At 37.7% G+C, this 24,835-nt stretch overlaps 1 protein-coding gene across 1 annotated transcript; it reads right to left on the bottom strand.

Moving 5' to 3' along the window:
- On the bottom strand, positions 1 to 24,735 carry LOC106709248 (protein patched). Its single transcript, XM_045683023.1, has 16 exons — positions 24,340 to 24,735; positions 17,245 to 17,437; positions 7,880 to 8,025; positions 6,935 to 7,146; positions 6,543 to 6,750; positions 4,779 to 5,048; positions 4,441 to 4,581; positions 4,233 to 4,362; positions 3,849 to 4,096; positions 3,412 to 3,594; positions 3,150 to 3,290; positions 2,129 to 3,010; positions 1,656 to 1,838; positions 1,224 to 1,466; positions 646 to 966; positions 1 to 398 (listed from the first exon to the last, which is right to left on the bottom strand). Exons 1-16 carry the CDS (start codon positions 24,490 to 24,492, stop codon positions 105 to 107), a joined length of 3,948 nt encoding a protein of 1,315 aa, XP_045538979.1. The 5' UTR covers positions 24,493 to 24,735; the 3' UTR covers positions 1 to 104.
- Positions 24,736 to 24,835: the final 100 nt, after the last annotated feature.

Here is a 24,835-nt window from a genome sequence, read left to right on the forward strand (position 1 = left end):
TAAAGAGATTTCATTAAACTTTAGGTAAAGATGTCATTACATTCGACGTATTAAATACACCAAAACACGAACGTCACTATTATAACCATATTGTTCATTAAATTTTAATGACGAGAGGAGTCACTTTCGTGTCCGGAATCTCGTCCGTTTTCTCTTGGGGAAGCGCGATGCTCTCTTTCGTCTCTGTACCTATCTCTCCTATCTCTTTCTCTGGACCTCTCTCTGTCTCTATCTCTCTCGCGGTCACCCCGATCTCTATCCCTTTCCCGGTCTCTTTCCCTGTCTCTGTCGCGGTCGTCGTCCCGGTCCCTGCGCCGGTCGTAGTAATGATACGATCGCCTCGACTTTCTGTCACTAGGTGTCACTACTTCTACTTTTATATTAGCCGTTGCAGTGACCTGGAAAAAAATAAAATGTTAAATTACAATGTTATTTAAACTGCGTACTTATCTATATAAATGTCTAAAAAACATTTTGAAGTCCGTTAAACATCTCAATGATCTTAAATAAAAAAAAAAAATAAGCTCTCAAATTCTTAACATACAGCTCTTTTTTATTTAATTTAATATTAAAATGTAAAGACATAATAAGGGCGGCAACAAGATACATGCAACAATGACGTTAATTATCAAAAAGGTATCTCACCTTGGTAGTAATAGCACCAGAGTGCGTGGTCTTCGAAGTAGGAGTAGACCGTCCTGAGGCGGAGTCACTGCCATTATATGTGGTGGTTTCCACTACCACTTCAGGTTGGACAACTATAGACTGCATGGAGGACTGGACGGAAGGCGCCGAGCTGTGCCAGCTGGGAGGTTCTTCAGTGATGGTGGTGAGAGAAGGCGCGCTTGGCCGCGGCGCTGATTTAGTGCGGCTTGGCTTCTCGCTGGAACTCGTCTTACGTTGATGAACCGGTGATGATTTGGGTGATGGTGTTGATAACCTTTCTGGATGTTCTAGTGGTCGCACCTATAAAAAAAATTAACGATTAATTAGTTTTAATGCAGGTACTAAGGAATAAAATTAAAAACAAATTTTTCAGTGCAAATATAGACCGAATCGAAATTTCTTAAAATATGAAATCATTTAATTATATAAATAGCTGACGCCTAACATAATAGAATTTGGGCAAAATTGCATATTTATACATATTATAAGGTGATGTAATATGTTATCTTCTTGGGCCCTCTTCATCAATAAATCTTAGATAAGAAATATTTGCGTACCTCAGCAGTAGGTCCCAATATGGACAGTACAATAGGGAAGAACAGCAGTCCGTCCACCAAGCCCAGTATAACTAGAGCCAGCAGGAGCCTCAGGAACAACCTGGCGACGAATCCAAACTCGCTGGTCGCTAACATTGAAGCGGCGAGGGCTGCTGCCAACGCACCATGTACTACTGGCGCAAGGACTGACTCCAGTGCGAGAGAGGCGCGACGTCGTCTGCATCCGATTGATGTTACGAAACCCTGGATGTATATATAACATTGTAAAATCGGTTTGTAACAAAAATATTAAGACTTTATTAATGTTCTATAAAAACTGAACTATGTTATGTTAAAAAAAAACTTATGAAGAGTAAAATTTTAAATCTCAGATTGGCCAAGGGCAATTTGTTCAAATGTTTGCAAGTAAAATTATGATTTGGTAGAACTTACAAGGCACAAATGCAGAGTGAAATGTACGCCGCGGCCGATGGCCAGCACGAGCAGTACCGCGGGCACGGCGGACAGCTTGATGCCCAGCGCCGCCATCACACCCAGCAGCTGCAGCACCAGCGTCGCCAGAGCCAGCGTCACCAGCAGCGCCGCCCATGCGTTCAGCAGGAGGACCATTACTGCCTACAAATTAAAAAGATAAATTAAAAAAAATTTATTTAACTAATAGTTGTTTCATACGTCCTTCAATTATCCAAAATTAAAAAATTAAAATTACTTGTACCACTTTTAAATATTTAGAGAGTGAAGTAATAAAGTAACCGTGCAATATGTACCAAGATAATGTGGTCTAGTGTCGATCGGATACCTTCAGTTAACTAATATTTACTAAATAAGACAATGTTTTAAGAAAAATAAATGTCAAAAACAGTCAAATTTCAAGGATGTTTCTTAAACCAATACAATGTACTCACCACAAACACAGCGGCCAACGCGCAAGCCAAAGCCAGAAGTAATGAAGTCCGTAAATATAGGTACTGCTCCCAAAACAAGAAAGGTATCCCCGAAGGGAAATTAGACAATCCTTTAGCTTCAAATTTCAAACAAAGCTCTCTTACAGACATTATCAATGTTTTTATGCTATCCGTATCACTGAGCCCGGATAAGTAAAACGGTAACTGTGTATAAATCAATGGCGATGATTTAGGTATTTTTAAATCAACGTCACCGGGCGAATGTGTCCATCTTTTCGGTTGTGGCTTCAAATTTGCTTGAGATGCTCCGTAAGCCAACGCATCATTTGTAGCCCAAGCTGATAAATAATTATAGAATGCTTTCGGATTTATTATACCATCTTTGTCAACTAATCTATGACCATTTTTCGTATCTGTGCTTATAAGAGATTTGTCTATAGGATTGTCGACATGTCCTGTTTGCACCATTAATTTGTAGGCTAATATTCCTTCATCGCTTGCATTTTTACACCAATATTCTTGTGTTATACAACCACTGGCGACTTCTTTATCGAATGCTGCCTGCAAATCCAACAACCAATCCCGGAATAGACTTAGCCAGAACTTTGTCAGTCCGCCGTTGTCATTTTTTATAATATTCGGTATCCGTACAAATTGGTCGTGATATTCGTAGAGTAATTTCTGATTGGTTGGATATTCGAAGTCGCCTTGAGTTACAGCATACATGTTGTAGAAGCCGAAGTATTTCTCCTGTCGTGATAGGAATTCATGTTCGTCTGTATTTTCGGGTACTATATCTGTGAGGTCTAGACCATCTTTAACTTTTGTGGCTCCCCAGAGGCTAGCTAGTGTTACTGCTATCAGCGCTAACATTGAAGTCACCTGGGAAATTAAATATACCATAATTAAAAACTTTACAATTATGACAATAAAAGTAAAAAAACAGCATGATAACTGATTCTCATGAAAATATATATATTTTTAATCAAAATGGAAAAAAAGAAGCTCTTTTGGTCCTTACTTTTACAGAGGGCCGCATAATGAACGGAGCATAATATTTCTTAGCCCACTTGGTAAGAGATAGACTGATGCAGCAAGTCTTAGCTTCATCCCCAGCCACCTCGGGGTCCAAAGGCTGACGAGTTGTATCCTTCCAGTTGCTCTGTTAAAATTTAATAAAAAATTTAGAGTTATTAAGCATTTTATATTAATAAAAAAATTCTTGTGTGCACAAAAGAAATACACAGGGCTGTAGAGCTAAAGAAGAAGATTTGTCAGCTCACTTTATCATTCCTTCCACTGCGTCCGGAACGTTCTGGAAGCTTCCTAGTTCTAACAGGAGATTCAGGCATGAGACAGCAGAGTAGATCTGCGCGTGCGGCGGAGCGCCGGCGCAGGTCCAGTGATATCATAGCTGGGAACACCAGCAGCATCGAGCCCAGGTTGAACATGAGGAGAATTGCAGCCTGCAAATGAGATGATTTCATTTTAAAACTGTTTTTTTTTTTGTTGAAGGTTTTGTGAAAAACCTTTTATTCATTAGTAAAATTGATCAGTACCAAAAATAAACTTATTGAAATTCGTATAAAATACAAATACTTTATGCATTTTTTAAATTAACACGCGATACGATTTGTACGTAAAAAACATAATTATTTAACCATGTATGCATTTTAAAACTACAAACTGTAAATACTATATTAAAAAAAATGTTTCTTACCTGTAAACAGAAGACCCTCAAAGCCGGTATAGGAAGCAAAGCAGCCGCTAAAAACGCCATAACATTGCACAGTGACGCCAGAAGTACGCTCAGACCAGATTTCTTGAGCACCAATCCGGTGCGCTCTTCACGCGGCACATCTCCCGCTTGCTCCACATACGTGTGCGTGAGAAGGAACATATCCTGCACACCCAGACCTAGTGCTAGGAACGGCACTATCTGAGTACTTGACGCATTGAATGGTATACCTGGAAAAATAAACAAAACTTATTAGCAAATATTAATCATTAACTTTTTTTGATGAAAAAAAAGATTTTGGACGTTTATGATAACAAAAAACAAACAGTAAAGTAATGCAAATAAAAAAAATGATAAATAAATCACCTAATAAAGCACAAAAACCTAGTCCGGCGGCAACGGTAATAGACAACAAGAGTACGCCCGCGATGCCCACGCCCGCCTGCGAGCGGATGGGGTCGCGCCACTGCATCAGTGTCACCGCCACATATATTAACTGTAAGTACAACCAAATAATAAATAATGAAATTAAAAAAAAGGAATAAAAAAAGCTATCAATAGTTAAGATAATTACCATAAACATATAACCCAATATGATGTTCTTGAGTGAGAGCTCGGAGAATTTTCCAAGAATATCATTAAGCGTGGACGTGGAGAACGGATAGAAACTGTACGCCGGAGACACTGATTCCGTTGCAGTCATTTTTCTTACTTCCTGCAATTCAAAGGACAATTAAAGTGTTTAAAAATAGACTAAATGAATTGAAAAGCACTTCCTACTTTTGTTAAACCAACGATTCATATTACAATTCTCATTTAAATAACATCAAACAAAAAAAATATAAAAACAGCTATTAAAGCCATTATAATTCCAAGATTTTGCCAAAACTACATCGACTGTTTTCAACTTACGGCAGCAAACTTCCTCTGCCATGCGTCTAACACAGCAGCCGCTTTCTCCTGTGTCCAGCCGATATGATGAACCTTGTAATGGTCTGCCCAGTACTCGAACATCTCGCGCTCGCCCATCAGCTGCACAACACTCTGGAGTGCGCGTGCGCTGCGCAGTGCACTCGTTGTGTTGCGCGTAGCTCCCCCCACTATCAGCTGTTCTGGCCAGTGCATGTACGCAGCCGCGAACCCGTAGCAACCGTGAGATAACTCTGCGGCCACATCTGGTACCTGTGAGAACACACTCATGTCAGACTTTAAACATACGATCTAGTTCTAGCGTATATAGAGTGCTAACTGTCGCCCGCAATTACGTCCGCGCGGAATTTAAAAAAACGTAAGAAGCCTATGTGTTCAAACATCAATCCATCCATCTGAACGCATTTATTATATTAGTAAGATTTAAATAGTTTCGTTTTAAAGCAAATAACTTAGATGTTCCAAGAATCAGTAACCCATTACAATGACAACACAAACTTAAGCAAATTCCGCAGAACGTCAAATACAATTGTCAAAAACAGGTGGTGTAGACACATCATAATCAAGACGCAAAGTGCATTGATAACGTACCGAAATGAACAAAAGAGCGAGTAAAATTTACGAGTGTTACGTGGAACGAAGTTGTGTAGTGAGTATTGATATAATAGTGACATTGTGCGTCGATAGCGGGGGCCCATTGAAGCGCGCACAATGCGCCCGTATAATGCGCGGCGGACAATGAGCGCCCGTTCCTTCGGCGAACGTGGGTGGCGATCGTTCGCTGCACAAAAACGCACCCTGCCCACTAAACTGCCATTCCAATGCGCTTTTTGTTTCTTTACCTTCAATGCAAGTGATAAACGAGCACGCGGTTTACTTGATCTCCGGACACATCAATCAGTTCACATTGTGATGACAACGACGAAATCTGTCGCTAGTACCACATCCTCAGTTGTCTCAATTATCAAAGTTAAATTTGGATCACAATGTTTTCAAAATGTGATTGCAAGAAAATACCAGTCCGACTGGGAAAATAACACGTGTTTAGTTGACCTACAAAGATGCTGGCATAGTATCCAACTCTTGCTATTGGTGCAAATATTATGTATGAAATAAAAGATGTTTTATTCAGTAATTCAGTCAAAGTTATTACTTCTTTTAGGATGACGAAAAATAAATTAACAATAGCATAAGATTGCCCGGATCTGTACAAAACAATCAACTTCTCGGTAAAACAATTGTCAGAATAGAGTGGGCTTTATGAGTGGGTATCGCGGCAATGGTATTGTCAAGTTAAAGCAACAGAGGCCTTAGTGAAGGCTAACATCGGAGCGTTACTTTCTCGGCAGGTAGGAGCAGGTAGCCGTAGCCGCCATCTGCCGGCCAGCGACCACTTTTATCCCGCATTATTACCGTTTCCAAAAAATATTTCATCACAATGGAAAGTATTTAAAGTTTATGCGCACGTCTCAATAGTTATTTTGTCACGAAAGCTGTATACTTTATTTATGCGCACATAAAAATCATCGTAACTCGGACTATTCATAAAAGTCGTATTATGAGCCAAAGTGATAGTAATGAAAGTCCCGTATGCGTGACAAATGACTGCAACCTACCGGCTATAAAAATCTTAAATACATAAACTTTACTTATAAGATATAAAATTAAAATTAACTCAAGCACAAGAACGCAATAAAAGTTAATAGACATTTTATAATGATTGTAGTTATAAATGTATATAATTACATGTCCGGATTTCTTGTTGGGTGCGGTGTTGGGACAATGCGCGTCGGTGGGGTCGAGGCACGGCTTCTTCATGTAGCCTGACGTGATGCCGGCCCTCTTCATGTAAGCCTCCATAGTGCTCAATGGAAACTGGAATTTCAGCTTCCTTACTTCTTCCAATACTTCTAAGGGATTCAAGTGCGTCCATGTCAATCTTTGTTGCAGACCTCTGTAATTATGCATTAAAAAATTTAAATAAAAAAAAAAATCCCATTATAACAAAATATTTTCTGAATATAAATTTTTATAGAATAGCTAACTACGGTCATTTCATATAAACACAAGCTATTTACAACATAATATTAGTTCATTGAGGTCGAGTAAATTAGGGAATACAGTGAAGTTGTACTTACGGAACGACAATAGGGTATTCTGGTCCTAATAGCTTTGAGCCTTCCCAGAAGCAGTCTAGCGGTGTGATGATAGCGCAGGGTACGATGTTGTCGAATATTTTCTCTATGTGGTAGGCTTCGAAGTCTGGGATGCTGGGGCTGTAGCACAGGTCCTTCAGCCGCCACTCGATGTCGTACATGTGAATCGTGACCCGCGTTGCCGCCTGTACAACCTGAAAATCACGTTTAATTTGGTTACAATTTCAAATTAATTAAATTGAAATTATTCATTACCAAAGGCTACTTTAAATGACGTTTAAAGACGCAGCCTCTATTCGCTTTTAATAGATCTATTTTGATAACGACACACGTTTTGTGATATTTATACATTGTCTTACAACGGCCAGTGCACCCGAAAGAAAACGATTTAATGCAAACACATTTAGGCATATTTGAGTAGTAAGAACAGGTGGTGTGCCTATAATGATCTTTATCGTAAAGATACAAGGCTCTAAAAGGTCCATGATACCCGATAAGAATTTCGATGAGGAGTATAGTTGTCGGCGGTCGTCCAGTGACTTAAGAAATAAATTTTGTAATCACTCGTCAGCACAGAAATAAGATTTCACAACGCCTCGATGCGAGCATTTATTTTGGCATCGGAATGGGCTTTATTTATAGTGTCAGCTTATATCAGAGGAACACCTCTTCGGTGAGATAAAATTAATGTGAGAACAATTTTAGGACAATTCTTTTTTAGTTAGTATTCTTTATTAAAAAAAAAAATATTTAGTGAATCAATGACTAATTTTAGTACAAGTTCGATATAATATATGGTAGGTATACCTATAGGTAATGCTATTTTAGATTAAAAACAAACTTAGTTGGATAACGAAATGATAAACCGTTTTTACTACAGCGTAACGTAACGCGTAACGTATGTGAATTTATAAACTTATTACATACCTTTAGGTGTGCAAGCAAAGCACCGACGTGCAGCAGGGAGACGTCGGGGTCCTTCGCAGTCTGTATGATGAGCTGGTGCGTTGAAGAATCCGCCTCGCCCAGCGCCTTCGCTGTGTACTTCAGCTCGGCCTCCAGCCTCCCACCCTCTGCACAAACGTAAAACATCAGACGATGTTCAAACGCCGATACCGCAAGGTCAAAGACCCGCTGCCACAGCGTCAGTCGCCATTTCAGAAACATTATTACTCTCCAGCGAAACTTTTAAACATTTACTCCGCCAGTATCATTGATGATTTAATGTAGTGTTCTTAATGTCCATTTTTCCGTTTCACCTCATGTTTTATTATAGCATTTATCTTAATGTCGATTCATTTCCAAGTGTTTTTGTCCCGGTAATGTATAAGTAAACGCGGATCGCCAACAGAGCCGGCCTTGCGCGGCCTACAAATTAGTGCGTAATGTGAAATGACGAGAAAAAAGGCCAAGTTTAATATTAATGAAAATGCAATTAAGTTCGCATCGAATTAGTTTCTTATTCTCGGTGAGGCTCACGGCCCAATGCGACTCATTAAAATAAATCGTCGACTAATGCGATGCGATAGTCGTCATGATCTCAGACGTCTTAATTTACTCACTCGTATGTTTTCACTTCGTCCGCTGATAATGAACACAAGGACTTTTATTCAATAATAGCATATTATTTTTAGTCTACAATGCTGTAATTAAGAGGCTTTCTTAAACACAGTTGTATTTTTATAAAATATTATTAGTAGACTCGATTTATGATGCGGAAACCAACTTACGTAAGTAAACATTGTAAGCTTAAGCATACAGTAAAATTAATTTAGAAGGGAACGGTGTTGTTTGATTCCAACGACACAAAAAATGTGTTCCACTCTTAGCCAATACGCGTTGACAGCACACATGGCTTATTGGAGAGTGTCGACGCATTTGTTAGAGGAATGTAGCGGCAAGAAACTTCTTGACACATCTTATAGTGATTTATAGCGAAGCCGCGACAGCCCTACACATAACCAACCGTACATTTACAAAAAATAATCAGAAATAGACACTGGCAGTCAACAAAATTACACCATACTTCTACACTTTATGTCATGAAAGAAATGTTTGAAAATGTTATTTTCGAATATTGTAAAGATGAGTTAAGATACATTATTAAAATGAATTATACAAAAAAATGGAGTCATTTAAAACGACCGTTGAAAGTGTCCAACGGTGTCGGGCTCACGGTTGTTAGCGTTGATTTTTTTGCTTTCAACGCGATATTTTTTCGCCTCGGCATCCGAGGTGAGATGTATTCATACGTTATCATCTCGTCGAGAGAATTCGTCCAATTAACAGTCGGCCTGTTGATTTATCGTGCGGTGTCACGAGTTTTTTGCACTATATTAGCTACGCAAGGTGTTAGGTTCAAACCAATAGTAAGGTATTATTTAAATTATTAATTTAACTTTTAGTTACACTGCATTTAATTTATAGCACATAAATTAATGTAAATTACAATTCTAATCGCATGAAATGACACTGGCAATTTGGAACATTCAATTTAATGTCATGCTAATGGTCACGCTCCAATGAGCTCGGTGTTGGATTTGAATTAAGCCTACATAAATAAATTGCAACACCCAATACTGTTGCGACACCTAAATTGTTTATGCATTTGCCATTGCCCAATTTTTGTGATTTTTAAAGTCGGAAAAGATACTTCATCGACCTGAATTAAAATGTAGTTATACATTGTTAAAGCTAGATGTTGCAAGTATTTCTTCTAGAGACGTATAAAACGACTTATATAGTGGATAAAACAAACTTGAAGTCGAATTGCGAAGAAGTACCTAAGAATTTTCGTTTCTCAAATTCAGAAATGTTTATTTCTGTATTTGGGTTTGAATGATGTTCTAGAATGTTTGTAAATGTCATGGCAGTGCAAGTGTGGAGTGCAGCCGTGCAGGGAAGGCAGTTAACGCCCTCGTTCGACGCTCACAAGGAATGCTATTTATTTTGGTCGCTAATTTATAGCGGGACAGTCCGGAGTCAGCGACACTACCCGTCAACACTGAATCTTTTCACTCCTCATCGCTACACTTTATACTTTGATATTATTCTACTGTTAATTAATAATGAACTGAGAAAAAATAACTTACTTCAGATTTTTCTACATATTATATCGATGAGAACTTTAAAATATTTACTACGATCCAAGTTACTTTTATACAAAACTACAAAACTTATTTAGAAATACACGTATGAATTATGCAGCGTTCAGTTATATAAAAAACTCAAGCCCGCGCGTACTCAGTCTTTATTTCAACCTATAACTGACAGTAAGACTGTAATCGTGTGGTCGAGCCTTGATACTTATCGTATCTAACTTCCGATTAAAAGTAATAAAACCACTCCGCCTAGACCACCCAACGACGATCATGACTCTCAATAACTGTAGATTAATAAAAATAGTTTTAAAGCGCAAACTTAACAATGGTATAGTAATTTGTTAGGCATATTATCTGAATCATGTCATCGAGTATTTAGAAGCGTTGGTATGAAGACAATGATCCACTTGACACCGCCGCTTGTCCACAGATTGTCCTAATGCTAATGCAAGCGTGATTTTGCTAAATACTTTGTATGCAAATGAGCTAAAGCATTAAAATATAAAAAGGTCTCAAAAAAAACGTGATTGACGTGCTAAGATGTTTCTTTTTTTATTTGCGGCACCCAATATTAAATTCGAATGAATAACGATTTATTATTCTGAACTACCTTGTGGTTTATGATTAGCATGAAAACGAGATTTAATTCATTATCATCTTGGCATCGATTTAAATTGCCTTTACCTTTTTATAATACCAAATAAAAAAACGTCGTATCTCAAGACCGGTAGTTTCCTCTATCATTTTACGATCTAGTTAAAAACACTAACTAAGTATTTAATAAACTTTTATTTACAATACAGAAATATCTTATTTAATTTCGTTATGTTTTTTTTATGTTACCGTAAAGTTGAGGTGCAATTCGAACACGATCCTTAAAGACAGATAACAGTAAAAATATAAAGGAAATAAAGATTCTTTTTCATTTTTCTTTCTCTTGCGTGTAACTTTTGATTGTTCCTTCTGATAAATGGTGCGACTTTAAGGTTAAGTTATAGTTAAAATAGCGTCGCCCTGTGCGGGTTAACGTTCGATGCCGTTCCATTTACTTTATGATAATCCCTAATATCCGGCCCCAGTGCGCGTCGGCTATGTTTAGCTTCGACACGGACATACTTTATCCTTTAAAACTTCTCAAAATACTACGATAGTCAAGAAAAATATTGATAAATGCTTTGGATTGAGCATAACATTGCTAGGTTTACGGTAAATAGCTTTGGCAAAACTTTCTATTTTTTAACCCTCAATTCAGATTAAGAATTGAGCTCACATCACAAAGTCATCTTGTTTATACAAAAAAATAATACAACTTTGTAAAGACATTCTATGAGCATGATATATGTGTAGTAAAAAACGTGCGCGGGCGGTGCGGCGTGTATCGGAACGTAGCAAGGTCACGCGAGGTTATCGTAGCGTACGCGCGAAGCTTTCACACTCGGCGTGCCATGCCGGCCGGCCACGCTGCGCCGCCGCGCCGCCAGCTTTTGTTTATCCTTTTACCTACATTTGTATTGCAACTTGCAACCCACCGTTCCGCTCGTTTGTTAATCGAAAAAGTAAACTATTAATATTAGAATTTAATCAACACATAATTCAGTAAACCTATCGCATAAAAAAGCAAACTCTAGGAAAAATACGTTATAATTAAAAGCTTACTAATACTGAGCTAAGCTCAACACACATGAAAAACCTACTGTAAACAGAGATGTACCATTAACATCAAATAGATTGAAATCGCACAAGGCGGCTTAGATTCAGTAAATCGAAATGAACATGGTCGGTCGATAGTTGGGCGAGCTTTTATTGCATTTTCAGTGCGTGCGCAGCAATAATGACGACATTTGGATTGGAGTGGCTGCGGTAGCAGCCGATCGGCGCAGACGATCGCAATGAATGACGTTACAGGAGGGAAGCGGGGTGAGGGCAGGGTGCGGAGTAGAGGCAAGGGAAAAGATCGTGCGCGCGCATGTGGTTGTGGCCACCCGCGCGCACCGCACCGAGCCCGTGTGGTCCGAGCGCTGCCCCCGCGCCTCCCGCCGCAACCCGCGTCGACCTGCGGAGCCCTCTATGCAAATTAACCCGCGTAGACAACAGATGGATGGCGGAATAAACAAACCGCGCGTCCCTTGCGCACCCGCGCCGCCGATTCACGATTCACGTTCCGACTTTCGATGTGACGGGCTGACAGGAAGAGCTACCTAATTATACAACCGAAACATCGCAAGAAATGTATTAATACAAATTTGTTATTTTCGAATAAATTTAAGAGAGGAAAAAATATGAATTAAATAATTATAACGGTCATGGTAGCTAAATCAACGCCTAACAAAGTCCGGTTTGTAAACAAAAATGAAATGCCTCTTAGTAGAAATCGTGCGTGCGACTCATTAACTTCTACAATGAAGCAAATGCCACACCCACGCACTGAGTTTTTACAAGAAACTAAAGCTGTTATTATTATAGTAATCATCATTGTTATAAATCTCATTGTAACAAATATAAGGGACTTTTACTTTTCAATTGCAGCAAATATTGTATACCACTAGCAGAACACAACACGACAAAATATATATACTACAAATCAAGTAATCAAATCAATATGTATTTTTTTCTAAAGCTTTATTTTGCAACACAAATGTTAACCTGCTAAATTTAAAATTCGACATTATTTATATGTGCTTAGGTTTGACAATTGATACGAAACCTACAAAAGTTTGTTCAGGCGGAGTTGAATTTGAGACCGATAGCGGCACACGAGGCACAGTTGGACGTAGCCCCATACAAAGGCGAGCCGGACAATCAAATCCCTCGTCTTTTTTGTGAGTCAATAGATGTGTTATACATTTTTTTCTTTTATTGGTCGTAATTTCACGTGGGGATATTTACGGGCGGCCGTGGGCCACCTAATTAAGTTGTTAGACGACTCTGGGACCTTCGGCATTGTTTAACAGCGGCGGCTTTAGTTCCTCGATAAGATTTTTGGAGTTGATTATAAAACATATTTGTATTATTGGACAGTAGCCGACATTTGAATAAAGATGTTTGATGTTTATGTTCAAAAGTCATTTGATAAATCGATATCGATGTCGACAATCGACTCTCATTTTAGCCCCTTCATAAACAAGGCAACCTAAATTTTCTAAACTTACAACTTTTGAAGTTTGTATTCTTGCGTCGTAACTATCGTTGCAAGCGCTTCGTACTCACAACGTAAATCTTCGAAGAGAGTCCTATGTGTGTACTGACCGAATCAGTATACACATAGCGACTACATGTCAACTGTATAGATTTACTCCGCCATCTTAAAAATCGCAGCGACTTTTCGTTTGAAGATCTAAACAGGTAGCGAGATTTGGCGACGAAAGAACAAAATTTTAGCTACGCGTGCCTATGTACGAAGCTTTTATGACCTTGTATTGCGTAAGTCGCATAGCGCAAACTCGACAAAATCGCCGGGGCTCGAAGTTTTACATTGCGTTGTGTACGATGTCCCTTAAGCTTGAAATCGGAATCGGAAATCGGAATGTCGAAAAAAAGATATGCGCGTTGGTCGCAAGTTTTGAGTGGCGGGAGAACAAGACGACAGGTGCATCAATAAAAGCAACCTTTTTCAAAGTTTTTATTAGATAGTACAAATACAGTCCATTAATTTAGTTTAATTTTTTGCCACGAATTTTAAAATTATAATCAACGTTCAACTATTTTTTCAACTACGGCTTATTTTAGGACCAATTTAAAAGATCGCATTAGATACTTCTTCAAACTAGGATAAGCTTCGCCAGTGAGAGACGCTGCTATCGAAGGTAGTTCTGGCAGAAAATATGTTAGACCTACTTAGATACATAAAATTACATAAAATAAAAAACATATCATGACAGCTATAGTACGAAATGGATCTTGTGTCACGTTTTTGATGTTGACAGGGGGGCGCTAGTGAGTTGTCTTAATTTATTTGACTTAAACCCGGGTCAGATAACCTTGTCGGTCTATATAATTTATCTACAACCTGGATGATCAGAGGTCATTCTGGTCATTTTACTTGTAGTCATTTGACACCCACAGTAGGTAAAGACGTAATCAAAAACGACCAAGGAGTTTTATGTAGAAAGTGATGTTAGAAAGAACATATTTTGATAGTAAAATAAAATGTGATAATATTAAATAGTTTTAAAATGATTTCACATCCTTAAAATACAAATATCTTTAAAACAAAACTTCCACCTGTAGTTATATTTATCTTTTTGTTTATACAATATTTTTCTTTATCTGTATTCATTAACTTCGACCACCCAAATGCAAAAGGGACGAGAAATAATAAAAACGTGGACAGTTATTTGTCTTCTTTGTTTAATTTCCTGTTAACTTTAAGAATACTAAAGACTATATTTTAGTAATAATAATAGTTTTATACAAATAGTAAAGATCAGAGTAATTGTTAATATTTTTTTGCCATTTTTTTACTACAGTCCTAAAATCTGTTAAGATCGTATCAACATTTGGAAAGAGTTTTATACGATAATTTTTAATGAGGGCCAAGCACATTATCGAAAAAGTATTCGTAACGTCATTTACAAAATGTGTATTAGATTTGTACAGCCATATCGGGCATAAAGTACCACAGCAAATTTAATGCAAATTTTGACATACATATTCTGCATATAACGTTACTAAAATGTATTGAAAATATTCGTGATAAAACCTCTGTAAACGTTTAAATACTAAAATTAAGTATTACTAGCGGTCATCTGCAACTTCATCAGCGCAGAATAAAAAAAGAAGCTTATAATATGGTCGCGTACATCAGTTACCCTTCCGTCAAAGACCTGTCAAGATCGGTTCACCAGTTGTGAATATTACCCGGAACAAACACGGCCTTGTGGACAGATATACAGACAGACATTTTAAAAATTGCTTTTTCGTTATCAGCAACACAAATAGGTACATCACGTGTAAAAATTTTTTTCTCTATATTACATTTTATTAATATGTATAGATAGATATCAGTTCAGAGACGGACGTGCCCGCATAGGATACGACACATCCTTTCATTATTTAGAGTTCCGGGATCGACATTGTACGTGGAAATATCGTGCGAACCATTTGTTAAGCTATTTATTTGTAACAATGTTTTTATTAATAATTTCTTAAGACTTAATAGAAGACTAGGTGCTGATTGCTTTATCGGTATGCATTTAGAACTAAAATAAAAGATAAAAGATTGTAAAGATTGTATTAAACCAAAATAAAGTTTATATTTGAACTTACAATAAATGTAAAGAAAGACGTATCGAAACAGTCGTAGCTACAAACAGAAGATATTACACGCAATAATATCTGATATAAGATAGTTAATGTGCCTAAGAATGTGATGAGATGTTCAAATATTTATTTATTTGTTCAAACTATATATCGATTTCATAAAATAAAATAGCTACGAGCGAAGGAACTCGCAAGACAGGTCATTAAATGAATAATATAAATGCACTAATGCTTTTTATTACCGAAAGCGGTCACAGGGCTGTGTTATTTGTCTGTCTGTTATTATTTACGATTCAATCGAATGCCGGTTAGATAACGCGAGCATTAGGTATCGCATATCGGAATCGACTATCGGATTGAGCAATTTTACGATTCGACCACCCGGCGTCGGGTCCCGCCAATCGTCGACCGGTGATAAATTTAATAAATTGAACCGAAAAACGAGCAAATGTGCAGCTATTTCGCGGACATTCGGCAGGAATGATGCGATCTCTCGATAAATATGCGAGGGTCCCCGCAACAAAGTTACAATGACAACATGTTCCGTGATGGATCGGCCCTTAACTTTTATTTATGCAGTTCTTATAACACGCTCCTCTTATGACAAGATTTATACGCAAATTAGTCGTTTAATGTTAAAAATTAAACATATCGTCCATTTATCGTGGGTTTCTGAGATCGAAATCCCTGTTTAAAACATATTGTTTTGTCTCAGTAACCCACGGTTAGTCTATTTAGGTGCGGAAACAATAGATAAGCGTCTTTCCAATCTTGTGACTATCTGGAAAAGATTTTATCTGTTATTACTTTATCTTCAAACTGTAGAAAGTAGTTTTCTCGGAAATTTAAAACTTAAATTTAGGGCATTATTGACATTTTTATTACGGAACGGATTATTAAAACGATATATAAACAAGTGTTAACTACAAAAAAAAGAATAAAAAAGTTATAAAATATATTATTCAACTATAATAGTAAGAACAATCACGGTAATCAAATGGTTGGGTGGCCGGCTACCTAATTTGTAGACATGGCACCTTATTTGGCACACCTTATTATTAGCATACGCATGATGAAGTATCATTGGCTTGAACAACAAAATGGTGAAGTCTTTACGATGGCTCGAAAGAGCTCTAGTAAATGAATAAGTTTTTGGAATACGAATTCAGTGCAGATTTAAAAAACCGATACAATCACATTTCTTAAAGGAATAGCAAGAAGAAAATTTTTAACTTTTACTCATTTTACCGCAGTGTACAGCAATAGCACAGGTATCATTGTTTAAATTACTAATTTTCAGAAGTCAATATTTAAACAACTTATATCTGACATCTTTAAATCTTCAAATAGTAATTGTTCTGTTGTTTCCATTACGTCCATTTCATTGGCTTCAGACAATCACATATATAATTTTTAATAGTGGCAAGTTAGAAAGTGAATACGAATTACTCTATTTTATACAATATAAACAATATATTAACGTAATTAACATTGAAATAACCAACATCCTGCTGGTCAAAGGGACCGTCGCGACTTGGCTCACGTATAGCACATAAAATTGCTTCTGTCAACAATTATCCTTTACATGCTATGTTTTATTAATACTCGATGCATTGGAGGATAATTTGTAAGACAATGCGTCGATCGCACGCACCGGACGCTTGTTGGTGGAACCGACGAATTAGGATTCGCTATGTATCGTTTGAGGGCTCTAATACACCGCGGCGCGCTGTGTAGTCCCCACAGCATTCAACTCACGTACCCACAGACGGAAGCGGCGAGCGTTCATACGTGCCCATCGTCCCCGTATTGATATTCCACTAGATGGACAAAGTGACAGTCTGCTATCACGATGAGAGATTGTATGTGCACGATAACGCAAAGTTATGGTTTCGTTCTAGATATTTCAACTTGACAATTCGTAACACGTACCTTGTACCCAGAGTTGATCGACCCGAGAGTGTATCTGGGCGGACTTGAGGCCCACACAGAATGTGGATAGCACGAGGATAGCAACGAAAAGGACCTTCCCCGCGTCGCCTTGGAGGAAGCAACCGAGGATGAACAGCTGCTCCTGCAGCCACGCCCGTATCCACAGCGACGTGCGGCCACCCTCGATGTTGCCCTGTTTTAAAAAATATATATTACTAAATTAAAATCTATTATATTACAACATCAATGTGTATCTAAAAATTTAACAGTATAAAAGTTTAGAAAACCTTGAAACAGAAGCTTATCTTGGCATCAGTGAATACTTAAAACTATAGCTTCCCTCAACTTTGTCGGTGTCTGTAATAACATCGTGTGCGTTTTGAACGTCGCTATAATTTCTCAGTTGATTGTGATTAATGAGGGGCGCGGGCTGGCGCCGGCCGGCTCAGCCGCAAGATTATCTATCTACCAATCGTGGACAACTTATATAGCCATGGAAACCTCGACACCGTAAACACGGATATTGTTCGAAGCGTAAACGAAATAATACGAAGGCTATTCGTAGTATTCGTAAGTTACTTACTATATTCTTGGTATATGTACTTTTACAAATAGAAAACACATTTTTATTTGTATTATTAAAGATTTTAAAATGTATGTGAAATAACCATAATATGTACAAACCCGTGATTTAAGACCGAGAATATTTATGTTAATGTTTTACCAATAAAGTCGAATAACTCTGTAAAACTCGTTTAGAAAAACAGTTATTAACGAATTAAATTACGAGCATGCTTTACCAAAACAAGAAGCGAAAGATACATCCAGAATATCTGGTTATTGTAGTAATTATTGAGTTACATCCAAAATTTTAAAATTCTCTACATTCAGAAAACCAACGAAACTGAGGATTTCATACTCGTTTTAATTAAACTACTAGGTACTGTTTGAGTGTTAAGCAATATTTATATATTCCTACTGGCATATTATGAAAAAAAATCGCAAACTGAATCACTCGATCAAAACAACAACCTACCAAAGTCAAATGCAAAAATGTACGACGATACAAAAAAGTGAAAAACAATTGACCGCTGTTACATAATGTAGGCCGTGGAGGGTGTGAGGAAGGCGCATGGGGAGAGGGGGAGACGGAGATGAGTCTCGGGAACACGTGAAGCGACTACTAATTGCAGAATAATAACTCAATCGCGGCAGAGGCATCGCCGACATTACTCGGTAGTAGGTAGGTAGTTATAAAGACGTTGCGCTCTCGCCCGCGTCGCTTCTATATTCTTAACACAATTTTTAATGGAACAGATAATGAAAACATTAAAGCTATTTATAAAATAACAACACGTAAACTAGTCTATATGAAAAATACATTCGTAAAGTGTATTTTTTTAATAGATAATACATGGCATCTGTATGAACATTTAGGGCCACTGTCCACGGAGGCGTAGCTTCATAGACGCGTATTCGTCATTATACGCTTGCTGTACGCTTGCTTGCAGCTTACATACAAAACAATGTAACTCTGTCGACGGAGCGGCAGCGTCGCGCTCGCGTCGCTGCACGCAAGCTTCATGACGTCTGCCGTACTGCCTGTCGTACGCCTGGGCGTACAAGGAGTGAACGCACGTCATTTTTATTGTAAAAAATGGCGGGAACGGCTGCCAAATTTGTTCAGATCATAGAAAAATATCCGTGTTTGTATAACACTAATCTTGCTGAATATGCTAGAAAAGATTTAACTGAAAAGGCTTGGAGTGAGGAGGCGAAAGAAATCTACAGTTGATATTTCTTTCTATATTGGATGGGTCCAATATAATCATCGTTTTCGTCGACTTCGAATGTAGTGATAAGCCAAAATAACGTCTTCGTCGTCCGACTGCATTCTCACAAATGATTGACAATGTACGCTTGCAATACGCCTCGTGGATAGAGATCAGTACGCTGGGCTGCTTAAGCTGCACGGCGTATTTTGAAGCGTCTATGAAGCTACGCCTCCGTGGACAGTGGGCCTTACTTATTGACTCTGGTCCGCTATTAACGTTGACATTATATTTATATCAAACAAAAAATTAAATATGCAAATGCCAATTAAATTTACACCATAGCGTTATTACAAAATTTAAAAAAAAAGGTAGATAACACAGCTTTTGAACATTTAATTTTTATTATGAAATAATCTTTATAATATCTAAAAGCTTTAAAATTTGATCGAATCAAACTTTATGTAAATAGTTTATGGCCATTATGCTAATTTTGTAACAACCGTAGCAGTAAATTCTGTCGCACATTTTGTTATACAAATATATAAATATTTTTTACATTTAGAACCGAGCTTTAAATATTAAAAACTTTATTCATATCTTATCGCTTGCCACTAATTAAACCCAATCCGGAGTTTATTTTTATCAACGAATAGTCATTAAACACAAGTGCTCTAAACAAACGTCTACATCCGAAATCAAATCCCGGAGCTTAGAACATAAATAAATAAATCGAAGCAACAATATAATGGCAGATATAGCTTAGCTCGGGAGCGTACGTTTCAGTTCGGGTGCACCGAATGCCGCTCTGGGTGGCCGTGACGTCACAGACGGAATGCGCCCCGCCTCCCCCGCAATACCGCGCCCGGCCCCCGCTTGGCCTCTTGCCCTCTCCACGTGGTTATAAAACCGTACTCCACCACGGTACACTGCTGTATTCTTCATTCATACAAACTAAATATGTTCAACATTGTAAATACTCCAGCGTAACCAGTGTAAAATATTTAAATAAGTTTTATGATAACACTGATTTCTTAAATATAGAAGGAAAAGAAATCTTCTTAAAGTTATCCATTTGTAAAATGTAGATAAAAGTGATCGATAAAAATTGTGTCAATGCATTTCGCTTAACAGATAGACATGAATAACAAATTCAAGAATTCTAGGCTAAAATTCGTATAAACGAGTAGTCAGAGATCAATGTGAAAGTACCGTTACTTGCTATTTTATCTACCAGCAGGCAGCATCCCGCTGTGAACGAGTACATTAAAATAAATTCTTAAAGTATAATTGTGGATACTATAAAATGTCATTGTTTATTACGAAAAGTAACTGAATATATATATATATATATATATATATATATATATATATATATTCATATATCAAGTTTTATATATATATACATATATATAAAACTTTGCAAATATGAAAAAATTAAGAAAAAGTACAGTCAGTCAATCATGCAAAATGCAGATTACACCCTTAACTTACATTGTTGAACTTTTAGAAAACAAATAACATAAATACTAATAAAAGCACGATTTCTAAACGACAGGCGTGTCTTAATTAAATCTGTCCTATTAAGCGTTATAGATCGTATACGTATATAGGAACAGGCTACTGGTCACCGCACGCCATGACGCAAGTGTCACGGGTATTAAGTTCGTATAATCCGCAACGCTAGCGCCGCCACTTCCTGCGATAACAAGCCCGACCACAGACTTCTACCTGGCGCCTAAATATTATAACCTCCTTCATTACGAACTCATTTTAAAGTTGATTATTCTCAGCCGTTTTTCGAATCGTGTTATCTTATTTGCAATCTTAAGGTACGGTAGAATCATTAATTGTAGAATTAATAATTTAAGTTTTTCTAAAGCTTTTTTTTACTTCATTTCAATTCAAACGTATATACATATATCACATTTTTGTTATTTTACTCTTCACACTCTAACGCTTCGGTTGATTTTTTATTACAATACGTAATTATAAAAGAAGACTACAGCCAGTAATCCTCTGTTTTAGTTTTGATAGGTTTCTTGTGATGAAAGTCACAGAAAGAATGCAAGCCTATCTCTGATGTTCTCATTTAAATTATTACGACAGCTGTTTTCTTTGGATATTAATTTATGTAAAATGCAATTAGTTACAACGTTATTAATATACACATTTTGGGATTATGTAAACACATATCTTTATCGTGTGACAGGAAATTGTAGATAAATTTAGAAATAGTAGCGGCGCGGCGGGCGGACTCGGGAGACTTTGTCTTTTATCGAGGGGTCACGCCCGGTATAATTATCACGTATTGATTGCCTCGTAATGAGCTACGAAATCGTTTCTGTTTGTGGCGGACGGCCGACAATCAAATTCGTTGCCTACTTGTTGACATCGCAAGTGAGACGATCAACTTACAAATTGCGGGGGATTTAGCAACATATATAATAAAATAAGCTTCATTGACTTTATTCTGTAATGGACAACACCCATTGAAGAATAAATCTACTCAAAAAAACTTTAACATTGTATTTGTCTATTCGATCAATCTAAATTGAAGTCTTATAGTCAATCGAGTGCTATTGATATTGTTAAATACTAATAATGCAATATTTGTTGCAGATAAAGTCTGTGTTATGTTATTGCTCCTTGTACATATATTACTATCGGTATAAGAGACACTGAGAGAGGCACGAGCACGACTCAATCCCGGATATCTGCATATAATGGACCGTGGGTGTGGGACTATTATCCGAACGCTACGCTATGAACGGCCGGCATCACTCGCCCCACCTATTACTAGCCAAGAACGTTTCGCTTTACTCATTTCATATTTACATTTCAAGACCGACGTTTTGCGATTCAATTACTTGATAACATTTGCGATAGATGAGTACATATATTCAATATAACATGTTTTTATAACTGTAAAGCGAACTTACAGACGAATATTCTCCGGCTCCAGCTATGGCCCGCGACTCCGTGCGCGCGGCATTAAAAAAAACATAATTTGTAGCCTATGTATTCTTCCAGATTTTGTTTTACATCCCTGCCAAATTTCATCGAGATCCATGCAGCCGTTCTGGAGATACATTCTAACAGACATCCATCCAAACATTCGCATTTATGACATTAGTATAAAGATAATTTCAGAAGCGGTAAATAATTTATAAACTTAAAGAAAGTTGCCATGTTAGGCGCTAACACGAAACCGGTCTGAGCGGCCATATGATAGCAGCTTTATCGCTAACGTACTAGGTTACTAGCATTTTAAAGTGATAAACGCATCTTTGGTCGCAAAGTATAGGACACATGGTGTTTTCTTTTGGTCGGAAGCATTCGATCGGAAGGAAAGGTTATTGGTGGGGAAAAATAACCGAATGCTCACTGATGCGTGTACTTGCCACGCGTTGCGGTGCTCTCCGGCTCATTAAAGCACTGGCGCAATCTGATATCTCTGTTTGAAATACGACGTACTCTTGACCGTGGTTACAAATAAGCTGCCATTCATTTATAAAAACCATACCAGTAAAAGAAGAGGACAACAATGATTGATTTATGTATAAACTTGAATTATTAGTCTCTCATGTATTAACTAGAAACTTGCGCAAACTTACAGGGCCAAAATATTATAATGCACTTACAAGGAACAGTTTTCTAAAATCGTGGGTGTAGTAACAATCGTTTATAGGTCTCAGCGCAGCTGCCGACCGCCACCGCGCTCATTGTTTGGAAGAAGATGCACTATACGTGGGAAAACGAGTCGAAAAGAGACGGAAAAATATACCTTAAAGAAAAGGAAGGCATCAGTGACTTGATCGGGAAGAAAAGAGACGTGTGATCGGAAACCACAAGATGTCTCAATTCCAAGAGGCAAGTTCTGTGAGGTCTTCAAGATATATGAATCGATTAGATAGGAATTTGTAATTTATTTTTAATAAATTAATAATTAAGGTTTTTAGTAACGAGAACTACTTATTAAGGGTCCGCATACATTTGGATCTTAATTTCAAACCAACGGAAAATAACTAAATTAGAAATAGTAGAATTACTTCAAAATGATTATTTTTGATTATGATTAAATGAAATGAAGAATTTTAGTTGACATTTTAATTGCAAACTACAGTATCAAATATTTTAGAAGAAGGACGCAAATGAAATTTAAGTAACATAGAGAATACAATTTCTTGCAGCATAATTAAAAAATTATTATTATTATAGTATTAAAAAATGCTGACTTTATACGACTTTAAATTCTTTCAGTTCTAATAGAGTTTATGGCATGTGTTCCAAGTTGATGTCTCTATCGGCGCCGGTGCGGTGCGCGTGCGCGGCCTCTCGATCCCTCGACTCCTCCGGACCTTAATTGCTTCATCTTGCATGCGTCCGTCCCAACTACAAACTTCCTACTATTTTATTTTTATAGCTGTTTTTGCTACTATTAAAAAGTAATAAAGTATTTTTCCAAATTATAAAATCTTTATGTCTCAAATAGATACATATTAAGAAACGCACTGCATAATCAATATTACCTTTTACTGCAAACGAATATTTTCGAATTTCAAAGGGACTCTTGTAGGATGGTTATAAATTAACTACATTTTATTATAAGTAACAACTACATACCAAAGCTATATAAATGCATTTTTAAATATACTTTATGTCCTTTGAAGGCGGGAACGTTTTGCGAAGCTTCCTAGTAAGGGTGCGGACCACCGCGGGGCGTGCGTGCGGCCTTCTAGGAAAGAGCTACCTTCCCGGAACCAGTATGCCATTTCTGTATGTACTACTACACTCACTAAACATTTAAATTTGTTGTGAAATAATTACTCTATCGCATATTTTTGTTCCGAGAATATGTGAAATGAAATCCTCGAGAATATGTGAATGATCCATAGTTGGTCTGTATATTTTGTAGATTACGAATTACTTTTTTATACTTAAATTGACGTTTCGTTTGAACTAAGTTAGGCTAACTTAAATTTATTTTTTTACGATTTACTATTCAGATTTTTTTATATATATTTTATTCTGTGGTAGTCTATAAATGTTTGGCAATAAAGAATAGATTTAAGGTACAATAAAGATACATGCATAATTCTGTTCTTAACAGTATTCGTGAGATAAAATGTTTCGGTTAAATTGGGGGAGTAAACTTTCTTGCGTCTTAGTAGTACGCACAGTGACCACTAGTCGGCGCCACAGATCCCGCTGCCGCGTACCGGATTGCGATTGACATTCGCAGAAAAACAATCACACGTGCACTATGACAATCGCTAATTGACACTAGTGTATTGAGTACCGTATCACGTGATTACTGCACCTTTTCGAGCTCGGATAGTGCTAATGCTGCATCCACCCAGCTAGTTCGTATGTAAAGATCGGCGCTGTGGCGCGCCTCAGCGGCGGAAGGGCTCTCGTGTGTAGCGGTAGCTATCCGAGGATTCGAAGGAGCCTCGGAATCGGGAGCCACCATGATCTCGGGGCCAGACTTGTCACCAGTATCCTCATGAAGACGGCCGGTATCCGTCTGGCGGCGCACGCTGTCATATCACTCGCCGCCACATAACCACACACTATTACACCTTTATCCTTCACTTCTATTCACCACTGAACCATTCCAATCGCGGAACGGTACGGAGTTTTGATATTGCAGCAACACCCCGACAACGTGTCTACACTGACGCGATTCGAGCGACACTGAATCAAACACTGACCGCTCAGATACACCGAATGTTTGTTGAGCTGCCATCATGATTCGGTCGATTATGTTGCCGTTCTGAGACGCGGAGGCAGCCGAGCGACGGCGGAAACGGCCG

Source organism: Papilio machaon, chromosome 2 (genome assembly GCF_912999745.1).
Source record: "Papilio machaon chromosome 2, ilPapMach1.1, whole genome shotgun sequence".
Classification (NCBI taxonomy): Eukaryota; Metazoa; Arthropoda; class Insecta; order Lepidoptera; family Papilionidae; genus Papilio; species Papilio machaon.

What these genes read in the sequence shown, in the direction of transcription:
- LOC106709248 (XM_045683023.1), bottom strand. Translation starts at nt 24,492, where the DNA reads ATGGTGGCTCCCGATTCCGAGGCTCCTTCGAATCCTCGGATAGCTACC. An exon ending in CCAACAAGAAATCCGGACAT is followed by an intron (nt 5,049 to 6,542) that starts GTAATTATATAC and finishes GTGTTCTCACAG; the next exon opens with GTACCAGATGTGGCCGCAGA. An exon ending in GGCAGAGGAAGTTTGCTGCC is followed by an intron (nt 4,582 to 4,778) that starts GTAAGTTGAAAA and finishes TTTGAATTGCAG; the next exon opens with GAAGTAAGAAAAATGACTGC.